This window comes from Glandiceps talaboti, chromosome 12, assembly GCF_964340395.1.
Source record: "Glandiceps talaboti chromosome 12, keGlaTala1.1, whole genome shotgun sequence".
Classification (NCBI taxonomy): Eukaryota; Metazoa; Hemichordata; class Enteropneusta; family Spengelidae; genus Glandiceps; species Glandiceps talaboti.
In genome coordinates this window covers 4,759,261-4,783,365 of record NC_135560.1, presented here as the reverse complement: position 1 = coordinate 4,783,365, position 24,105 = coordinate 4,759,261, and the positions used below count along the sequence as shown (strand labels likewise).

Sequence of the window (24,105 nt, the reverse complement as noted above, 5' to 3'; positions counted from 1 at the left end):
AGTCGGCGCTGTTTACACCATTCTGCATTCAATTGCAAGTTGCCCAACAGTACTAAAGAGCCCATAGTATTGAAATACGTTATGAAAACGTTACTTTTAAATAGAAGTTCAGTACATTAAATCGCTAGTTGATAGTGTTTGTTGGGCTGCTGAATTGGCTGACACCTCGTAAGGGGTTAGTGCGGAATTAAAAGGAAGGGCCGATAATCACGAGTTAGATAGTTTCGGTTCCCCAGCCTTTTGCCGCTGGAGGCTCTGCGTATGAGACTACCCCAAACGAATGAGTGTGGCGTCGAAATAAGAATGTGTGTGTGATTACAGACGAGATGAATGATGGATAATTGGACTGAAAAGGTCAAAAAATCCAAAAGTCTACAGCACATGGTATTCCCAGACAGTCCGGGAGACTAAAAAGTGCTACTGTGACTGTTCAGCAATGACAACTTCAATATGTACGTACAGTTGGTGTGCGAAAATAAAATACAATAAAAAACCGCGATACTTTACAGAAAGCACACTTCTATATTACATCAAAAGTTTCTACACGGCACACGTAGTATATGCGTCTTTTAGTTTAGACGCTTTGATGTTGGGACTATATATGTTGTTTTGAAGACTAGAGGAATCTCTTGAGTTGGTGTCCGATTTTAATTGGAGATAAGTCCCCCTATTCTCATAATGGACCTAACGAGCGAATCACTTCTGATTTGTTGTATCCTCTTTGTGTCAATTTGTTTATGAAGAATTTCAATTTGTTTTTGAAATTTTCTTCGTTACTGCACGTTTATACTCATTGTTTCGCCTTTAATAACAACCATTAAAGACCGAATTTGGGTGACATGATGAATGTTGGGTGCATTTCATTTATCTTTTCAGACACTCAGAATACTGAGTTCAGTTTGTGTGCCACGGAATAGCATGCTATGAATATGACATCTCTGAAACGTGTCCAAAGTGATATTTTATCCATGTATGTTTCAATAATGCGACACTCAAGTTCGTGGAATGCGATGCCAGCTATCTCTGGAGAAGCTGGTGAGCCCATACTACAACCACATTTGTTTGTAGACATCTACAAACAGAGGCTACTAGAGGAAAACCACCGTTTGTATTTTCTCTTGGATTTATTTATAATTTACCAAAGGCGTTTAAGGTGTGTTTCGTGTTTTTGTCTTGGAAATTTTCTTCTATCCATATCGGGAGATTATTCTCAAGACTTTATTTGTTGAAACTATAGTTTAGTGGTTTGGTAGTTCTCTTTTTGGAGGATGTGGAGGCCCTGAAAAGGTGATTCCCAACACTATCAATATCAGTGTATGACATTGCGTTTACCATATAACCAACTGTGGGTTGTTAGATCAAGTTTGTTAATAAGTGGAAGCATTTTCCAAGGTTGGTTCGAACTTGATTATTTTGTTTGGTAATAATAAATTGGTTTAAAGGTCAGTTAGCCAAGTGATCAGTCAGCTCCTCGTGGATTTTTTTTTACCAGCTATCTATCTTAAATAGAAGCATGGATTGTTAACTGCTACTTATTGCTACAGAACAAATTAGTTGTGAACCTGTGACATGTTGGTATAGTTATGAACCGCACATTACAAAATTGGTAACAGAGAAAAAAAATTGCGTTGCTTCTGCATATGGAAAATATAATTTGATGCAGGACTGACAATAGAAAAAAAAAATTGCTGTCACTGTGATTTGCTGCCATACCTATTTGCTCCTGCCCCCCCCAGAAATGAAATGGTTCTCCCCTAAGAAACTTGTCTGTGCCATAAATGAATGTGACGTTCTCCACCCGAGATGTCGTGGGAAAATTGAAGAATTTACAGCTGTTTATTCTATATACAACATATTTCAGGAGTTTCCACGAGTAAATCATTTTTTCCGGGGCTTTCCAGAAGCACACAAACCCATATACAACTAAACTGTGTCACGTCTGAGTGCTGTAACAGGTCAACCCGGTGTCCCAACTAGGCCTGTATGTATGTATGTATGTATGTATGTATGTATGTATGTATGTATGTATGTATGTATGTATGTGTGTGTGTGCGCGTACGTACGTTTATCCGTAATGGTAACACATCCATTAAACTGCCTTCCCCAATTGGCAGACATTGGTGCAACAACCCTAATAACTTCAAGTCCCCGGGGAGCATACAATCCATTGCAGCCTCTATAAGCACTAGAATATCCCACCAGGTCTCCAAGTACACAGCTAGGTCAACTGAAGCACATTCAACCATTATGATTCAATGTGTGTATCCTGTATATACATATCATTTTTTCAGTTTTATCATTTTACAAAAATATACAACACTATTGTATTGTCCAAGGTGATGAGGAAGCTATATAGATCACAAACAAACGAGTCTCACAAACCATTACTGCAGCAAATCCTCCACTATCACTCTTCTTCGGGTAAAGGGTAGGGCCGGGTTCGTCACATTTAGATCACTGGCTACGGGTGTGTGCCACATTGTGGTGTTCATCACATTTATGTTAAGTGAGATAAACAAAGAAGGTGTAAAAAGGTGTAAAAATCCATTCAGACGAATTCATTATACAATGCGGCTTTTTAACATTTTAATAACATTTGTTCTGTGACATTCAACTTTGGGAAAAAAGTTAAAATTACCATTAAGAAACAAACAAACACACACAAAAAGGAAAGGACATACAAAATATGTTAGCAAGACACAATGGCAAATAAAATACAGCAATAGTATAGTATTGTTTGACATGGTTGCTAAGGAACAAACAACCAAACAGAATGTACAGAGAATTTCAAAAAAATTTGACCCACTTTATTTAGAATTTAGAAGCATCCAAAGAGTATTGGCAACATCGCTTGTACTGTACATAGGAAAGAAAAAATAGCACATCTGACCATAGCAATGTAAAAGTCCTAGCCATATTAACACATAATCTTACAGATGCAAATACTTAGTAAAAGTTCAGTTGCCAAACTTCTCCGATAACTGTGAGAGCCATCCTGGGTAGAATGTTTATTAAATTTACAATTATCACTTGATTTTGGCTAAGAGTTGGCCATATAGTACCATGTTTTCAAATAGAAGTATGAAAACACAGTTGGTGAAGACAGCTATGATGACTGACAGCTTAAGTTTTACCAGTGTCATGAGAAAGATGATCTCAAGATTTTAATTAAGGCACTACTTAGAGCTTTCAGGTGTTCTGCAGAAGCCACCAAGAATTCCTGTGCCCTCATGTGGTCAATATATACAGCACCTTTCTTTTTTTTCTGTCACCAGCATGAGAGTGAAGTACTCTATAGTGTCATCCATAACCTGCACACCATCTGAAACCATGCCTTGAAGTTAAACCTGATACTCTTGAGATGGTCTTCAACTAAAATGGTCACACCGTAAAAAGTTTACAAATGTCGACAAAAACCATTCAGGTTGTCCAGATCTAAGTGTTTCAATATCTTGTCTGTCATATTTTTACTATCAAATATCTATTTAATTCAAATAAGCTTTTTATACACAGCACAAAGAAAAAAAAGGACTTTTCAAAATACTCCTGCACACACAACACTAACTTCTGTGGTTTTTCTTTCTGTTCGGTCAGTCTTATCTTGCTCTGCACAAAGTTTTACTTTTTTTAGTACAAGAAGTCAAAAAACAGCATATTGTTTTCTGGGTGACATCACAGATGTCACATGGGCAGTCATGTCATTTAGTAATTTGATGACATCATACAATGCCAGACATAAGATTTATTGGCTGATGACAAAGGTACACAGGGGTGCTATTCACTAGTTAGTACCCCAGTATGGTGAGCTGTAGGTCTGCTTTGTCCCTCCTTGCTTTCCTTGGCTGCTGCCTCCTTGAGAGCGCTGGGAGGACGCCCCCTGTGGTCCATCACTATGCATTTGATGCGGAAGCATCTGAGAGTGGTGTTGATGTTGGTGTTGGTGTTGATGAGGGTGGGCCATCATGGGGACATACTGGGGTGGTGTTGTGGCATATCCAGTGGCTGGATTGAGTGAGCCGCCTTGCCCACCACTAGGCAAGGCTAGATTGAACGGTGGTGGAGTTCCGGCATGAAAGCCTTGTTTATCAAATGTCTGAGTGTGTGTCTTGCTGCCGTATGCTGATCCAGTGATATCAGTCGCTGCACTATTAGCTGATGTCACTGAAACTACAAACACACAAACATGTTGATTAGATGTTAACATACAAACCAAAGCATTTCAACATTTGACGTACTTATCAATTAGTTGTTCCTCGGTCTGAGTACTTCTCTACCTAGACTCAATCCGAACCATACTCAGATTTAGAACAAGTCATAACCCATGTGATATTCAAAGCAACAAATAACTACATCAAGGCATCATCTACAATAACACATCTGCAGTTCAAATCAATTGTGCTCAAAAGTCCCAACTGTCTAGGAAAGACTTGAATGTTTCCATGACAACCTATGCATTAGTACACACTTTGCATTCGTTAAATATAGTCTACATACTAAGGTGGCCAATTTGTAACTTCCATGATGTAAGTATGATGCACAGAACGGAGAATAATGAAATACGTTATGTGAGAATGGTGGTGTCAATATGAACATTCCTCTCTGATGGTGAAATAAAGACAACTGTAATGGCTGTAACTGAAATATTTCAGAGGTGAGGGTGGAGCAGTTTTTGTTACATAGATTTACTCTAGACTGATAGATTTATCATTGTTTGCCATCAGCTAAACAAGTACCTATACCATGCATGAGTCAAGTTGAACAAAAAATGTAGTCTATATACTCTGGTACCATGGTAGTTCTACATCACAACAACGCGTGTCTATGTCTACATCCCTGGTTCTGTTATGTTCAAAATTGTCATTAATTTCCCCGATTTTTCTTTGATATTACTGGCGCTGGTATAATTATGTTATTCCCCAATATTAGTCTTCATTCAGCCTGAAAATACTCATGACGTAAAGGTTGTCACTACTTGTCTAGCGATTCATAGAGACAAAGTCCCCTTATGTAACTCATATATTCCTTGGCTGAATGAATAAAAATATTGGGAATAAGATCTAATTACAAGAAAGTACACAATGTTGAATCTTCCAGTCTACATTTACTCTTGTTATTGTACATTCCACAGTATACTGAACAAGTTGTATAGCTAATCCTAGTTTTTCATTGTATTTATGCCATTGCATGTGTATAGTCATACACATACATTTACCTGTTGGCATGCATGTAATTGATTATACACAACATATAGAGTAAGTCATTATAACCCCCCCCCCCCCCCCCCCCCATTAACATTGCAGTTACAGCTATTACAGTTGAAAGGTAAAGATTGTCAATATGAATGGGTTAATACACAGTCAACAACTTTGAGTACTCTGATATCTTCAGTGTACCAAATCTAATGTCTTCATTGTTAAGGTTAGAAGAAGAAAGGGTTGAGTGCTCACTTTTACCTGTAGCCCCAGTACCTTTGGATTGTGTTTGTGAGGCAGTTTGATAGCCTCCTTTACTGAAATCTGCTGTCTGTGTCAGTTCATCATAGCCTGTCAAAAACCACACATGGTTGATAAGAATACATGCAAATAGACAACTATAGTATTATGAGTGTGTCTGGGCCAGCACTGGCTCTCGGGATTTCTGGGTTTTACTGAATATTATTATGAAACTGAAATGTGTCACAAAGCAATCACGACTTACAAAATCTACTGGTGGTCTCCTGGAAATTATCCTGCCTTTATTGAGAAGTCGGTGTGTGTGTGTGTGTGTGTGTGTGTGTGTGTGTGTGTGTGTGTGTGTGTGTGTGTGTGTGTGTGTTCCTCACCGTATGTGTAAACAAGCCAAGTATTAGGAGAATCACATTTATGGACATGCACGTACAAATGGATTTGCACTGTATGTGATTAAAGAGCTTTCAATGACAGACTACATGTTCATTGCAACATGTATGAGTGTGTAACAAAACATCTGATATCATTTGTCTCTGATAATTTTCTCTCATACAAAGTATCTCAATTCACAAATGTACTTATAAACCATGCTCATTTACTTTGCCAAGGTAAACGTGTATTGGATAGAACAAAGCACTCAATGCAAAATCATTACAAGGAATGGCGTGGCTTACCAGTTCCATATGTACCATGTGATGCATGTTGGCCGTATGCTCCAGGTTGTTGGAAACCAGAGTGAGGAGCACTGCTTCCTTGCTGTGACCTAGTTGAAGGTGCAACCTGAAACACACAATGTAAAACTTATATCAATTATGGAAGTGAAATCTTATAATATACAATTATGCATGTATCTGTGATTACTGGCATCATTACATATACATACCATAGGTATTTGAAGTGCACAGCAATACTGAAGACATGTATGTATGTATGTATGTATGTATGTGTGTGTGTGTGTGTGTGTGTGTGTGTGTGTGTGTGTGTGTGTGTGTGTGTGTGTGTGTGTGTGTGTGTGTGTGTGTGTGTGTGTGTGAGCAGTCCATGTACTGTACATACGGAAGTTTTCACAAAAGTGTTTCGGATGAACATATGTAATAACAGCACCCTGTGACATGCAAGTGCCACATGCAGAGTATATTCCCCTATCATTTCTTTTAAAATTCTGATGAGCACACCACAAGTAAAGACCCCAAAACACTATACTGGCATGCTAGTGTCATTGATGATAGAATTGAATAGAACAATATAACTTACACTAACAGCTGGGAACATAGCCGGTCCATACTGCATTCCAGGCACCACACCTGCAGCACCAGGATAGTACGCTAACCCACCATATCCATAGCCAGGAGGAAGTGTTGGATTCAGGAATGGCTGTTGTGTTTGTTGTTGTTGATGATGGCTTCCCTGGCCAGGTTGTTGTTGTTGCTGCTGCTGTTGCTGCGATGTAACTGACGTTACTATTGGTGATGAAGCATCTGTACGACTAAACTTTGCAGCCTCTGTCACCGAGTATTGCACATTTCCAAGTGAAGCACCGCTCCTGTCTGTGGTCATTGTTGTGTTTGGCTGGAACTGTTGCATGTCATAAGGATAACCCTGTAAAGGTAAATTGTACACACACAAGCTTCAAAGTGAGCTCATTTCTATGCAAAGAACTCTGTGGTTGTCAAATGCCTTCAGAGGTCAACTTTAATGAAACATGTGACACTGAAGTCAGATACTATATTTGAATAAATTAACATAAAATGTAAAACCTTGTTGTCCATTTGTTTTGTTCCTAATTGACCCAATACATGTTCTAAGAACAAAGATTGACATTTTGATCGACTTCAAGAGTGAGCCAAGATATGTAAGTGATTTATAATTCTTTGTTCAGATTCCTGTACCTCTTGGAACACCCAGACGTAGACTCACTACCTGGGTCACTCAGTGGTCATGAAAGTGGCTGACTGTAGTAAACTACTGCTTTGATACGGTCATCAGAATAAAATTGTCTTCACAATATTATCAGTAGAACGAAAGTATATTGTTCATCATTTGACAACAAAAGCAGCAGTTATGAATTTTACTAGTGTGTACACGTGATTTATTTATCAGCAGTCAAAGCTATGGTTGATTTGATCTGTCATCATCAATTATATACATTCTTGTGCCTGTTGATGCAACATGTGACTGAAACTTTCAGTCTTAGGTATGCAGTACATAATAACTAGGAAATCTTTACTTCAAATGTAAGCACACTTATCTATTTGTCTGTCTGTCTGTCTGTCTGTCTGGCAATCAATTAATCAATCAATAGATTTGAATAGTGCAAAATTCAATCTATCAATCAATCAATCAATCAATCAATCAATCAATCAAATGAATTTGCATAGCGCCAAAAGCCAGTACAAACTAATGTTGTATGGCACTGAACAAGAGGTTTGTAATTTAAGACTTACCATTGGCATCCTTTGCAGCAACTGAAGATCCTCATAGTTATACATTGGTTGATGCTGCAATGAAAAGATTAGGTCTAAGTTATATTTGTAACAAAGTACACACTTTAATTAAGTAATGTTAGGTTATGTTACTGCCTTGATAAGTCATCAGTTAAATGTCGACTTCATAATGTTATCAGTAGAACGAAAGTATAGTAATCATCATTTGACAAATTTGACAGTTGTTCATGTCTTCCTTCATTCACTATTTCCATGATATTACCCTGGTAGTTGAGCCTTCAGTTTTCTGAGATAGACGCAAACTTAAACTATTGTCTCAACATGAATAGTGATAAGCTATAGAATGGATGTTGGTTTAATTATAGTCTCAGTAGGGAGACGTCTCTGAAAACTAGTTTATTTAGATTTACATGAACTTGCAATGCTGTTTTGTGGCTTTGAATGTTTACGCTATGTTGACCATATAGGGTGATCACAATTGTACAACAGAGGAACTGCTACGAATGTATAACTAACTCACTTGAGTAATCTATTACACTGAAGAACAATAGATTAGTTTGCATGTACATGTATCTTAGTAAAAGGAAGGCTGGATTACCAGTGTCGTATACCATACACATACACGTATGATTATTTATCATATTGCAGTGGTAAAGTAAGTATTTGACTATTTGACACATGCATATTTCAATACATGCAGGTACATGTCACGATGTGTATGTACACACACAAACACAATGACACACACACACACACACACACACACACACACACAGAAACAAACACATGGGACTGGAGTACACAGTATACAAGACTTGACTTACATAGGCAGGTAGCAATCCTGGGGCCATGATGTACTGGTGTCCTGCTGCTAACTGATTCAGTAATGGTGGCATACCAGGCGGTAGATTTAGCGCTGCTTTACTGCTGGTGGATGTACTCTGTGTGTTGGCTTTAGATGATGCTGACGATGTTGTCGTTGTTGAGAAACCTAACGCTGCTGACACATTAGTTGGCATCGTTGTTGAGGACGAAATACTTGAAGTGGTATAGGAGACAGAATGTGACGATGAAGCTGGTCCTAAACTACTAGGTCCAAGAGATGACTGTAAAAATAACAAATCACTAATTTAGTCGATAGTTCTCTTTTGGCTGAAGGGTAGCTGTACTTTATTTCTCGTTAGTTCTTGCTTGTTGTCAGGTACCTCACACAATTTATCATTGGCTGTGGTGGGAAACGTCAGTCATTACCATTTTGCTTGACTGCCACCCAACTATTGAAGGATGTTGACAGCTTTCCCTACCAAAAGGGAGTGCATGATTTTCTTTCAAGGGAAGCAACCTGCTAAAGTGTCTAGGTGCAGGCACATTCCTTGTACAGTAAATAGACTACAAACTATAGAAGCAACGGTGTGATATTATACTTATTCTATACATTGCCACTCACTACTGATCAACCTCAGAACTGACTGTCTACTGTAAAACACAGTGAGTGACTTAGACAGTGAGAAATGATGAATTCTAAATGAACACAAGTTACAACCCATAGCACCAAAGTAAAGCATTTTCTATATGTACCACAATTGTTCATAGCATATATTAAGTGTAAAAGTATACTGTTTCAGTTGCTAATTGACCACATTAGAAAGGCCAGACTTGTAAATAAACCAATTGAAACAGTATACTTTTACACTTGATATGAATACTATAAACGAGTGTGGTGCATAGAGAAAGTGCTTTACTTCAGTGTTACTCGTTGTATTTATGTTTCAAATGAACAGTCTGATATTTTCATTCAGTCAAATAATCAAAGGACATAAATTTACCTGACTTTGGTGTACATGATGACTATCAAGAGCACTTTCTTTGACACTGTTTAGAGCACTTAATTTATCGGCAGCCATTGAAGAAGAAGGAAGTGATGAATGTGGTCCAGACCCTGATAAACTACTACTGGGATGACCAGACCCTGACAAACTACTACTGGGGTGACTGTTGTGTGTCGTCGTTGATGGAAACGTTGATGCATGGCTTGAAGAACCCAAACCCTGAAACACAATCCATAAATATAATAAGAAAATTTGTTGAGTTATACAGTTCACACAATGCACCATTCAATATGGCAGATTTTTGAGTCCCATATTGATAATGATATTTCAAACAAAAAGGTCATTGCGGAACAATTTGACTTGACAAATTTTGGGAAACGCTGGTAAGAACTGTATTAAAAGTCTCAGAGGAAGCTTGGTGACTATTTTCTATTTAATAAATTTACAAGTGAAAAATGAGAATACTTACTGCATGTGATGACTGTGAGAGACTACCATGACTTGATAAATTACTGGATGACATCAAGTTACTGTTGCCAGACGCTAGTGTTGAAGGTAAATTGGTTGAGTGACTATGGCTACCGAGCGATGACAGGCCCGACGATTGGGGACCTGTTTGTGACAGTGCTGCTGTTCCAGGCTGTGAAGCTGTCATTGACGATGTTAATGACGATGAACTTGAAGCCACAGTCACTGAGCGAACGGCTGTAACAAACAACACTCAATTAACATTTACGACTAGTAACAGGGCTCACACACTAAATGAACATATTGAAAGAGTATTAAATCTGAGAAGAGAAAAACTGCTGCGTTGCAGCACAATAGAAAATACTACTCCTGAACAAAAGAGCGATCCCTCAAATATAGTTCAACTTATTTGATAGCTCTAATGCGACAGAACAAGTGATTGAATCATAGACTTTAAATGTTACGACGCACAAGTTCACAATTTCGTTACCAAGTGCACTGTTTGAATTCCAGGACTTAAGGAGTGTATAGCAATACTGGGACTTGGAATACAGTTGCATTCATGTACCATATATGACAGGGAGTATGTGTTGTCAGAGCTACACTGAACCCTCATGTGTATATCAGTTTTATTACATAATGCTCATCATTCAACACTCTTTGTCGCGAGATGACTTCAATGTATGATTATTGATCTAACAGTTGAGTAGCGTTAAATACCATGCAATTATGTAATCAGTATTTGAACTTACCATCTAATGTTGAGGGCTGCGGCGTCCTTTGTGAGGACACTAGAATTGAGTTTGACTGACTAAGACCAGTTTGGGATGGCAGTGATAAAGGATCAGGTTGCAACTGAAAGAAACAATCAAACAGTTTGTATTTACTGAAAATGTCAACAACAACAACAACAACAACAACAACAACAACAACAACAACAACAACAACAACAACTGACGTAACAAACCATGCACATTTTCAAGTATTTGTGTTCATGTAAGTTGGCTACCACACCAATTTTCAGTTGGGAGGTATAAATCAAAGAATTTGAAATACTGGTAATTTTAGTAGGAGTTGGATCAATGCAACTGATGGGATATAGTAAGTGTTGTCAGAGCTACACTGAACCCTCATGTATTTATCAGTTTGATTAAACATTACTCATCATTCAACACACTTTGTCTACAGTTCATTATTGGTGAAGTCAAGCTTGGAACTTTCAGGTTGAGAGAAACAGTTCAAAACGTTAGGTGTGCAACCTATATCAGTGGAATGTAATACAAAACATAAAATTCCTATCAAAGCTTTGGCAAATGTTAATCACCATATAACTTGACATGCAAGTTTATAATTATGATAAAGAAATGATTTGCTAACATTTGTGATACAATATTTTACTTACAGCTTTACTTTGTGAGGTTGGTGACGGCTGACTGTACGTTGTCCTGGACGACTGTTCCAGTGATGACACAATAGGTGTTGAGGTTGTCGTGGTTACTGATGTGGTTGACAGCATAGATGAACTCATCATGGCACCACCATATGTATCACTGGGTTTACTGACATACGACGATAAATGACTAGCTCCTGATGACACCTCACTCACACTGTAATGTAATATGTTATGTTTTGGTTAGAATAAACAACTGCTCTAGTGATGGTGAATAGCTCACTGTAACCATACATTTGATGACAACTTGCTGACATCGTAATGTATCATGTTTTGGTTCGAATAGAATAAACAACTGCTCTACTGACGGTGAATATCTGACTATAACCATACAATTGATGACACCTCACTCATTATATAATTATGTACGCTGTGGAAACATGGGCTAGGAAGGTACAACCAGCTAATGATGTATCTCCACAGTGCCGTAAACTGGCTATAAGGCTAGGAGGTACAACCAGCTAATGATGTATCTCCACAGTGCCGTAAACTGGCTATAAGGCTAGGAGGTACAACCAGCTAATGATGTATCTCCAGTGCTGTAAACTGGCTATAAGGCTAGGAGGTACGACCAGCTAACGATGTATCTCCACAGTGCAGTAAACTGGCTATATGGCTAGGAGGTACAACCTGCTAACAATGTATCTCCACAGCACCATAAACAGCCCAGATGAAAACCTACAAGTAAATGTCAAGATGAGATTACAAACCGGAAGACATACCTGACTGCACCTGAAGACAGCAGTGTATTGGTTGTTGAACTTATCGCCACTGAATCATTAGTACTGCTGAAATCACCCACATCACTACCAAACTCTAAAGCACCAAACTGGACATCCAGATTACCCAACGAACTACTGTATGCTGACATTGGCATTTCCACCGCTGATGCTGGAATCTGTAACAAATGATTATAAATTACATTCAAGTGAACTGATTGAACACTGTCTTTGTCGAGTGTCATAGCCAGTGTGACATCATTCTGTAGTAAATGAATATAAAAATGGTTTTGCGCATCAGGAGACTCTTTCAACAAGTTATATTATTGTTCCATGAGGTGAATTTGTGTCAAAAACCTGCAACACTCAGTATGTGTGAAGTCTTGTGAGAAATTGAAATGAATGTCCAGCATTCCTGCACTAGGTTAGGTTGACTATGCCAGTCCAGTTTTTTCCAGAAATGTGCATCTCATTAATTTGAAATGACCACAATTTTGAATTATGTGTGGAATTTCTGTCTCACAATCAGTCAGTTATGATACTAAATTTGATCTATATCTTAGTGTATATCAAAGATCAGCTGTTCTGGAAAGGTAAAGTTCATGAAATAACTAATCTGGTTACTTTAATGCTGCTGCCTCTTGCCCTGAACCTGAATTTGTTTATAACTTTAAAAATACCGCCAATGGCGTTGTAGCACAACTGTAGTATTTAAAAATGTTTATCCATATGCTAGTCTATGCTAACAATAGGTGTTTATTTGCTGAATGACTATCCATTTGTCTATCCAACCATGTCGCTATCCTTTGCAATATACGTGATCATTTGGCTGTTGCTATGGGCGTGGTCTTGTTGCTAGGAAAATTTACATACATTTTTTGAATGTTTATTCAATTATCTATTAAACCCTGTTATCTTTGTGAAATACACCACCGTTTGGCTGTTGCTATGGGCGTGGTCATGGTTGCTAGGGTATTTGCATACATTTTTTGAATGTTTACTCACTTGCTTACCAGATGATGTTGTTATTTGACCAAAATATACTGCCATTTGGTTGTTGCTAAAGGGCGTGGTCATGGTCGCTAGGGCCAATTTTGTCAAAATGTTTTTAAGAAAATCTGCAGAATAACAGTTTCAGAAACATCTCACCAAGTTTCAGACTAATTGACCAAGTACTTTTTGAGATATAAGTTTTTGACCAAAAATGAACATTTTTACACCTAATTTGCATATCACTCATGGAATCATGGTATGCTTAATTTTTCTTCGTCCATACATCCCTAGATACATTCCCATTAAATTTCAGCCCAATCTGCTCAGTAATTTTAGAATTATAGATTTTTAACCAAAAAGACACATTTTTAGCCCTAATTTGCATATCACTGATGGAATCATCCCGTCATGAACAAATCTTACTTTACACCCCCTTAAGAATGTTCCCACCAAATTTCGCACCAATCTGCCCAGTAGTTTCTGAGTTTAAGTTTTTTGACCAAAAATCACATTTTTTTACCCAAATCACACACCTGTGATGCGATCATTTTGATTTGAACAATTTCCCAACTAGACACCCAAAGTAATGGCCCCACCAAATATCGTGGCAATCGGTTCAGCGGTTTTTGACTTTAAGTTGTTTACACACACACACACACACACATCCACACACACACACACACACACAGACAGACAGACAGACGCCGGGCGATACCTATAGCACTACTGAACAAGTTCAGTTGTGCTAAAAAATCCTCTTTTTATACTCCGGGTTAGCTGCACATAATATCAAACCCTAACAAGCAGTCTTTCTCTGAAACAGTGTTTAGTTTGCAAGTACCTTTGATGGGGGTGGCATTTTTTTCCTCTGTGGCTTAACTTGCTGGCCTCTCTGCTGCTGGGGTACTGACATAGTTTGTGAAATACTGGGTTGTGATGGCATTCCAGCGGACATTGAACCAACTGTTGCTGCAGTACTGCCAACAACTACACTGCTACTACCCATAGACACTGGCCCCATTGGACCACCCACTGTGTTTGATCCTAGCGATGGTGCTTGACTAGGAAGTCCTCCTACATTAGATGATCCTAGTGAAGATGCCTGGTTAGGGAGTCCACCTACTGAGGTTGATCCAAGTGATTGTGACTGACTTGGAAGTCCACCAACTGCAGTTGATCCCATAGATGGGGACTGACTGGGTAGTCCAACCGCTGCTGGTCCCAAACCAACCTGGTGACAATAACACAAATACAAAGAATGAAGATTGGGAAGACAGATTAGACTCATAGAACAACTAAAGTGGTAAACAGGTGGTAAATAGGTAAACTCTATCAAAGTGTACCAATCAATTTTACTGGGGTTCCAAACTAAAATATGGTACAAGATATGACAATCTAATTTTACCATATTTACCCCCTGTTACGAGCGTTGCCAAACCTTCAAAAGTTTCAAGTTACACTAAACTGTACTCATATATGCTGTTTTATTTGAAATGTATTATAAAACTGACTAAGATACTCAGTAATCCAAGTGACGATTAGCATACTTGTGATTTAAGAGGTTCAGACACGGGATGTACTTTGATATCAGTAAGCTGACCAAGTACTAGTGAAGTCTGTCGACCAGAGGCTACACCATCACCACTAGCTTGACCAGATGGATCTGTTGGTTTTTGAAGTAGTGCAGAAATATTGATGCTGTTTGACAGATTGGAAGTTGTATCTGGTACCGGTAATGCAGGACTTTGAGATGCATTTGGTGCTGGATTCAGACTTGCCGTGAATACTTTACTTTCTGTCAGATCACCTCCCCAGTCACCTTCTGCTCCCCATTCTTCAGTTTTATGCCCTGATCCCCAATCTTCTGTTTTGTGTATCGTTTCACCCCATGTTCCTGAAAAAAGAGCAAAATTAAAAGATTATTATCATGGAAAATATGGAAATGGCAAACTAAGATAGACAAAATGGCAAAACTATTGTTATTTTGTGGTAGATCACACAAGTGGGTGATAGCAGCATCTTGGTTGTGTGGATATCTCATCCTGTAATCAAGATAGCGTGTACACTGAATGAAGTTGAATGTGCCACCACTTTGAGAAAAACTTGCTATCAGAAACGCCAACCTACTGTGAGTGAAATTACATCAACATCTGTTGAAAGCTGTTATAAAGACGTACCAATAACAGTTTTATATTGTACCAGTGTTAGCTTCCCAATAGTTGACCTGCCACTGTTGTGATCAAGGTTTTTAACTTTACGATAGTTGAAACTTCAAATACTCACAAAGTGGTGTGTGAGCAGATCTTTACACCTATAAATCACTAATAAGCTATACATCAGTCTAAGGTCACAGGTCTTAAAAATCATAAGGACCTTAGGGACGATCACACAATGTCGTACAAGCTCAATAAGCGAACATTGTTCATTTAGGACAACAACACCCCCCCCCCCCCTCCCACCAAACATTCACAAGTGCAATATCACACATTTATATATGATGTAAACCATAATACAAAATGTAGCGGTGACACCACTACAATCGGTGCAATGTAAAAACACGGTAAACATGAATTTCGAGCCTCATGAAACAGTTTACTGAGATGATGGTAAACACATCAAGATACTACTGTAAACCCAGCACTGTATATCACATGAGAAGTATGTTTTTATCAACTTATCAACATCTCAGTGGTAAATACAGAAGCTGTTATCACTGAGGGCGTGAACTTTGTTAGAAGTGTGAAAATGAAGTTCAGCAACTGCATCAAAACCAGACCCCCCTCCTCCTAAATGAATGAAGTTCGCTTATTGAGCTTGTATGACATTGTGTGATCATCCCTTACCAAATCAGAGACAAAAGGAAGAGGCAATGATCAAACCAGTATTGTACTGATTACAAGTCATCAATTTAACCATGTGATAATCCTGATTCCTTAAAGCCTCTAAAACTATCATGATTTGACTGATACAGAGAAGACTGCCATCCGGTTCTCACTACATGGTGTCCCAGTATACAAGTATAAACTGTACCAGGACATACCAGTTTCTGTGGTAGTGTTTCCAGCGGGTGCATTATCAGGTGGATTGGTCCACACATTACTTTCTTCTAACTTACTGTTCACAAATTCCCTAGGTCCTTTGTTGAAATCACTACTGTTGAAGGTTCTGTATTAAGTTAGAAACAGACAGGAAAGATTTTGTCAAACATTTTCAGCAAAATTCTTTTTAATAAATGTGTTTCTTTACAATGTTGTCATTTCCACCTACAACTGTTATGTCTATATGTGTGCATGTGTATGTATGTATGTATGTATGTATGTATGTATGTATGTATGTATGTATGTATGTATGTATGTATGTATGTATGTATGTACGTATGTATGTATGTATGCATGCATGCATGCATGCATGCATGGATGGATGTATGTATGTATGTATGTATGTATGTATGTATGTATGTATGTATGTATGTATGTATGTATATATGTGTCTCTATCAACATACACACCGACAGACACCTACACACATTATATCATACTAACATCTAGTCAGTGAAAGATACTTACCCCATTCTTGGTCCTCTACCTCTACGGGATGGGCCATTCATCTGACCTGTAAAAACACAACACAAGACTACTAGATGCCACAATAATGAAAACAAACAGCTGTCACTCACATTTCATTAAAAGTATGCCAAGAGGGGTGCTGGGCTGAAACATATTCTTAATCAAATAATGACTGCCCCTCTTTTTCTAGACAAAATACCAATACATATCCATGCTGTATCAACTTTGTCAGGATTGGCAAGATCTCTAACACAGAATACACATTTACATATTGTAGAAATCACCACGACATGAATTCATCACCCATACAACAGTATAACCTTACTGATACCTGGAATAAGTACTGCACTCTGCAGAACTAAGACACTTTTACCCACAGCAACCGCAAGACAACATTTTCACATTTGTCTTTGAACTACAATTTCCTTTAAATAACACACAATTATTTTTTTATTAAATCTATTAATGAGTACAAAGATATCCACTCTGGACATTTTTCTATGACAGAGCAGTCAAAGCCCCAAAAATATAATGATACATTCAACATTTACTGAAAACAGTTTGGTGTAGCATCAATAATTACTAACCATATCTACCACCAGGACGGACGTCATCTCTATTCCACCTATCATCGCGATCACGTGAACCACGACCGCGACCACCAAATTCACCATTTTGACGATTCCTTTCATTCTTGTCTGATAAAGATCCATTTTCTCTCCCTCTTCCTGTGGATACAGAACACACAATACCACAATTGTTAGCAACATTCCAACACAACTTAACATTCTTCATGTAATACGTCACATACAGAGACAGACTTCTTAAAATCTATACATTTTGTGAAGAAACAACATTACATAAGGGAAATAGATACTATGACATTTTTGTGTCTTTTGACAGTGTTTTGTTTAGGGTACGACACAAGTCAAGTCCACTGACATTTTTATAACACTAGCTCTACTAGTATAGTACTTAGCTGTCTGTATACAGGTAAAAATAATCCTGTCAGAGTCAGTTACCATACTAACTTAGCGAACTCAATGGCTATGACCTCTTCAAATACAATAACTTCTTACCCCTCATTCTTGGTGGTGGTCCATCTCTACCACGTCCTCGTCCGCGACTAGAGCTACCATCTCTGTGATCTTTTTCTCTAGGTTCCCTTTCCCTGCTTCCCCTGTCCCTATCTCTGTCTTTATCTTTGTTGTCTCTGTCTTTGGTGGGAATAGATGTGTCTATGTTACGTTGTACAGCTGGTTGATTTCTACCTTTCTTCTTTCGTCCCGTGGTTTGCCACTCAACCTGTCACATAAGTAGTACAAGAGTAATCAAAATATCACAAATTCTAACTTATTCATAACTTTTGCAATTTCAAAGCAGTATTAACGACATCAACCAATAAATTCAAACAGATGATCATTTTGACATTACAAATTGAATGTCATTCAGAGATGTTTTTATCTATATGGCTAAAATGGGAAGGTTAGTCAGCCATTGAAAATTATGTGTATATCAAAGTTTCCTATATCAAAACAATTGACTTTGTTTGCAAATTTCCACTCTTCAATCTCTTATAAATCACAGAATTCCATTCTGACTCTTGATATGTTTGATATTCCTACAAACTGTTCTCTATTTTGACTCTTTTTTTTAAATTTTTTTTAATTTTGTTTGCTTTTTTTTTTCTTACTTTTTTTTCCTTAAAATTTTTGTGCTGTGAATTCCTCCCAGCGATTTTGACTCTTGCTTGCGCTGACATGAAAATTTTGGAATAAAAGCAAAGACTCTCACAAAAACAGATTTTCAACACATCTGTACAAGATTGCAAATACAGATTTACTTTGATGGATTGAAGGAAGAACACAGGAAAACGTACCTGATTAAAACTGTCATTTTCAAGAAGAAAATTGATAGCTTTTGCAGGATCATCATCATGGTCATGTAATGCTACCATCACTTCATCCTGGCTTTTACCAGTTACATCTTGTACCTATAAACAAGCAGTCACACAATACATTCATTACAAAACACTTAGAGATAACCTGACATGACCTTTTGAACCCCGGTAGCTGTAACTTTTCACAAATTTTAGCTGTTGAAAAACACATGAAGCCTTTACACGAATCCTGATTAGCTGAATTACTGTCTACTAGTCACTAGTGATACTACGTACACTGACTTGGTGTCCATGTGTAAACTGTTGTGAAGGAGGTACAGATCATTTGCTTGTTTGAAAACAAACCCAATTTATGAGATGTTGCTAAGGCTTGATAATAATGCAATCATACACACTTCAGCAAAGTACAATAGTTCAATAGAGGAACAACAAATATAAAAAGAGAGTGTCAGTTTCATATCACAACTACATTGTACATGAACCATAACTTAGCTTTAAATTGAGACAAAGTAGCTGTTATTCTGTCTAATACTTCTACTACATTGATGTCACAAATACTAGTATGGAAATGGAACCCACAGGGACATGTAGGCATCTCACTACCATAGTACCATTGTTATTAATCATACAAATTATATTTACGTGCTTAGGGAGTTGGACTTTAGGGCTTGACATACACGGAAAAGTAATCCACAGGGGCATGTGAAAGTCTTGTATATGCCTCAGGTTTTTACTACTACATTATCTCCAAGCTTGATTTACATTGCCCACTGGAACATGTAAACATCTTGCTATAATTTATCAGGTATTCTTAGAAGCTGGTGTTATACAGTATAGGCAATAGTTACATCAAATTGTGTTATAAATCACTAGAAGTGAATATTCTCGTGAACGTCGGATAAAAGTCTTGTTATTCATATGAGATTTCAACACACACAACTGTCAATTTACAGTATGTATGAAACAGTGTTCATACTGATACAGACAACTGTCAATTACACTATTGTATGCATAAAATAATGTTCATACTAACACAGACACCAATCAATTTACTCAGATATGATTGATAGCATTCATACTAGCCAGTCTTTGACCATTGCCTTTCTTATAGTAATGTGAAAGCCATAATTGCTGGACTTTTTGTAGAGTTGAGTGTCATCCTGGGGTAACATTTCATAATTAGGGTTCCACCAAGGCCTTTATAAAGCAGTGCGTGCACCCGTGATTTCACCTAATAATAAGGTTCTACCATGGCCTTTATAGAGTAGTGGGTGCACCAAGGCCTTTATAGAGTAGTGGGTGTACCAAGGCCTTTATAGAGTAGTGGGTGCACCAATGCCTTTATAGAGTAGTGGGTGTACCAAGGCCTTTATAGAGTAGTGGGTGCACCATGGCCTTTATATAGTGGGTGCACCAAGGCCTTTATAGAGTAGTGGGTGGTCCTATGATTTCACCTAATAATCAGGGTTCCACCATGGCCATTATAGAGTAGTGGGTGCACATGTGTTTTCACCTAATATTCCATGTTTTTCCCTGGGTCATAATGCATGCAGCAACCCTGCGATTTCTCCCAATAATCAAGATTCTTTGCACATCTTTCCATGGACAACCGAAACCAACATAGATCAACAAAAAAACTGAGGTTGCACCCAGGCCATGACATAGAAGCAGATTCAATGGTACGACTTTATAAAAAGGGCATCTGTGAATCGATGAAATATTTTTCTAATGCATTTTTTTATTGTTATTAGTCTTCAAGGACACAGCCACCAAAATAGCACAAGATATGAAACCACTTGAGAAATGTAAACACACCGCTTTCACTTCCAATTTGAGGCCTATAAATTCTACATTTAATTGCTGTACATACATACCATAAATTTGCTCAGGAAACCTTATTTTCACCAGGATATACACAAATTATAAACATTTATAGTTATTTGTGATAATGATTATAAATACTGATTCAAACCAGTTACATTCAAAATGGGAAATTACACTTTGCCTTATATCATAATTCATGTAACTTGCTATTATATTGGGCCAATTATGGTATGAGAAATTTGATTTTTTTTTGTATTTAATAACGTTTTTATTGGGCTTATTACGAAGGTAATGATTGGAAATCTTACATTTTGTATATGGAAAATTTGTGTAAGTTATGATTCTTAACAGTGACATTGTACATAGCATGAACACACACAAACTTGCACTTGTACGCACACAGACACACACACATGCAGACACACATACGCACACATGCACGCACACACATGCTTGCACTGGTACACACAGACAGACACACACACATACATACACACACACACATGCTTGCACTTGTACACACAGACACACACATGCAGACACACACATACGTGCACACGCACGCACACACATGCTTGCACTGGTACACACACAGACAGACACAGACACACACACACACACACACACACACACATACACACGCTTGCACTGGTACATGTGACCATACACAAACAAGCATAGCTCGCATGGCATCAGTTTGTTATAAAGTACAAACACATACAATCATTTGATGAGTTCTAACACAAAGTTGTCTTGTCTTATATTATATTTTCTACATTTTATGGCTGTTCATTTCATAAATGACATTCCAACCAATCTATCCCCCCCCCCCATGACTTTTCATGAGTGGTGAGAAATACACCTGTACATTTCACACTAATGATGATGGAGATGATAGCAATTTTGATATGTACAGTCTTCATGTAGGCGTTTCAGTTAACTGTGATTGAAAATTAAATGATGGAAACTCACATTTACAAGTTCTCTGATATAAATGTAGAAATGTAGACAGACTATATCATAGATTTACAGTGTTCTTGTAAACAGTGGTACAGTGTTGCAGCCAGCCTTTTGAAAGAGTGGGACATAGTGTCCAGAGACTTGCATTTTTCTGGGTCATCATAAATTTTTTGGGGACATTATAAAAAAAGCCCCAATGGCGTTGTAGCACAACTGTACAGTTTTTAAAAAATATTTACCCACATGCTGATCCATGCTAGATATTTTCTTCATATGATTATGCAGTTGCCTATCCAACCCTGTTGTTATCTATGCAATATAGACAATCATTTGGTTGTTGCTATACATGTAGGTGTCGTCATGTTGCTAAACATATTTGCACACAGTTTTAGTGTGGGTCATCTATGACCCATCACTTCCAAAATTGAGGGTCAGGTCCAAAAAATGTGTGTCAAATGACCCAAAAAACACCTCTGGCTGCAACACTGGTGGTAGTAGGAAAAATTGACCCAAGTTCACCAAGTATTTCACTTGAGTTCCCAAATGAAAAAAAAATGTTGTGCAAGGTCTGGAAATCTTTTTAACCTTTACCAGGTTCAAATACATGGGCAAAAGTAAAGTACATATTGTAGTCAAGCCGAGGGTTCCAGCAAATTGCGTCACTTTTCCCGTACCTAATGTAGTATGGCCAAGTATTCATCACCATTGCTCTACACACATCGATATATGGTCTCTTACTCAATTGCAAACATGATTGTAAAGGCACAGTTCAGATTAAAGTTCAGTTGTCTTGCAAAGATATAGAAAAGGTTGGTCCAAAACAAAAGGATCCAGTGGAGCCATTGATACGATAATATGAATACCTAGGATTGAAACCCTGGACTTTAACTCACAACAAAACATCACAGAAATCATGGTAATCACTGATTGGTCTACAACTTGACATTTCTAACGCCCAGTTTATCGTGTTGAATATTTACAGTTGGCTAGACGGTACTTACCTGTTGAATCTTTTTTAATGTCTCTGGGTCATCTGACGTTATAATCTGTGCCATGCGAAGCTGGTCTGCTGTCGGATGAATGTTCTTCAAAAAAAATAAATAAAATAAATAAATAAATCTGAGAACTGGTTAAAGGTTCAACAATTTAATCACTTATAATTATGTATTCTCTTGCAATTATTAACTCACTATTCACACACACCAATTATTGAATAGTTCACAACTTCCATGTAACAACCAACCAACCAACCAATCAATCAATCTATCTATCTATCCATATTCCCCTTATTTTTTATTTTTGACCAGATTTCTTCACAAATATTATGGCTGGATGAACAAGAGATGTATCAAATATGTTGTGTTCCTTGTTCAGTTATCAGATTCTAAAATCTGACTGACCAAATATAGTAGTACAATCTCAATTACTAACATTTCTTTTGATAATCATTTGACAAAGGTTTGAGCAGTGGTTGAAGGTCACTATCACCATACCAGTATCAACATGATAGTCACCTTGACCTCTTTCATAGTCAACATCTCCCAAATCTAGTTAAATTTGCCGGAATGTCAGAATTCATCCTGAGTTATCTTGACAGCTAACAATGTTTTATTTGTTTACTTGGCAGAGTTGCTAGCATGTGTCTCCCACTTGTATAATATTATTGATTCGGCATTACATAGATCACTCGTTAAAGGTAGTTACTTTTCAACTTTGACAGATAAATTATTATCATAAAGGAAATCGGAAAATGCTCCTCACAACGTCATGTACATATATATCCATGGTTGTAATATGAATGTTAGCCCTCACCTGTTTGCCTGGCGGAACAGTCGCGTTGTTTGTGTTGTGTGTGCTGGATTTAGAGGCTGCCTTCTCTCGTGCATTACTACTGCGAGTGTTTGCACGTGTAGTGCCCACTGTAGACATCATATACAGTATATACAAAACAGTATATGTACAAAATAGAAAATCTGTATGAAAATGAACAATAAAAGAGACAAATTATTCAACTGAACGAGAAAAAAAATCTAAAAATAACAAGATGACGGGAAAATTTTTACACCATGAAACAACTCTGAGTAATCCCTCTCTCTCATTATCATAATTAAGTACAAAATGTAAGCACGGCAACTTAACTAAAATCCTACTGTATCAGGTTTTAATGCCGTTCGCTCGACATACCAAAATTCTGCTAAAACGTCTCGACCAAAGACAATATCGATTTTCGCTACACAGGTGTTCAAAAGTGAATAAGAAAGAACAAAAACACTGAGCAACCACTGATGACATGTGACGCCATGCTGGATTTCTCTCAGTTTTTGTTCTGCGTCACAAAGAAATAAACAACAAGCGATATACTCGATTAAAATGTGCGTCCTTATGGCGACGATTTCAGATCCCTTGGTAAAATAACACACGGAAAGACAAACAAGGTGAAAATCTGACGTTTTCAGACAATCCTTTTACCTTATAATATGCGATCACAAAGCAGAGGTCACGTGA

General features: G+C 37.7%; 1 protein-coding gene across 7 annotated transcripts; it reads right to left on the bottom strand.

Annotated features, from left to right (window-relative positions):
- Positions 1–2,576: 2,576 nt before the first annotated feature.
- LOC144443197 (uncharacterized) lies at positions 2,577–24,105 on the bottom strand. 7 transcript variants are annotated; one of them, XM_078132589.1, is made up of 22 exons: positions 23,962–24,064; positions 23,413–23,573; positions 22,602–22,685; positions 18,796–18,909; positions 17,996–18,221; positions 17,504–17,644; positions 16,917–16,962; positions 16,391–16,515; positions 14,894–15,244; positions 14,339–14,517; positions 14,192–14,248; positions 12,361–12,536; positions 11,591–11,795; positions 10,941–11,043; positions 10,190–10,425; positions 9,718–9,939; positions 8,716–8,997; positions 7,892–7,945; positions 6,702–7,046; positions 6,122–6,227; positions 5,448–5,543; positions 2,577–4,167 (listed from the first exon to the last, which is right to left on the bottom strand). In XM_078132589.1, the coding sequence occupies exons 2-22, from the start codon at positions 23,530–23,532 to the stop codon at positions 3,782–3,784; spliced, it is 3,654 nt and encodes a 1,217-aa protein (XP_077988715.1). In that variant the 5' UTR covers positions 23,533–23,573; positions 23,962–24,064; the 3' UTR covers positions 2,577–3,781. The 7 variants fall into 7 exon arrangements, with proteins under 7 accessions (XP_077988715.1, XP_077988711.1, XP_077988710.1 ...); XM_078132585.1 differs by lacking the exon at positions 23,962–24,064 and adding an exon at positions 24,070–24,105 and having other exon boundaries at positions 14,192–14,581; positions 14,898–15,244; XM_078132584.1 differs by having other exon boundaries at positions 14,192–14,581; positions 14,898–15,244.

Excerpts from the sequence above, each read along its gene's own strand:
- LOC144443197 (XM_078132585.1), bottom strand. The coding sequence starts at position 23,532 with ATGATGTCTACAGTGGGCACTACACGTGCAAACACTCGCAGTAGTAAT. Across the intron at positions 10,426-10,940 it reads GCAGCCCTCAACATTAGATG|CCGTTCGCTCAGTGACTGTG; the intron begins GTAAGTTCAAAT and ends TGTTTGTTACAG. Across the intron at positions 4,168-5,447 it reads TACTGGGGCTACAGGTAAAA|TTTCAGTGACATCAGCTAAT; the intron begins GTGAGCACTCAA and ends GTGTGTTTGTAG.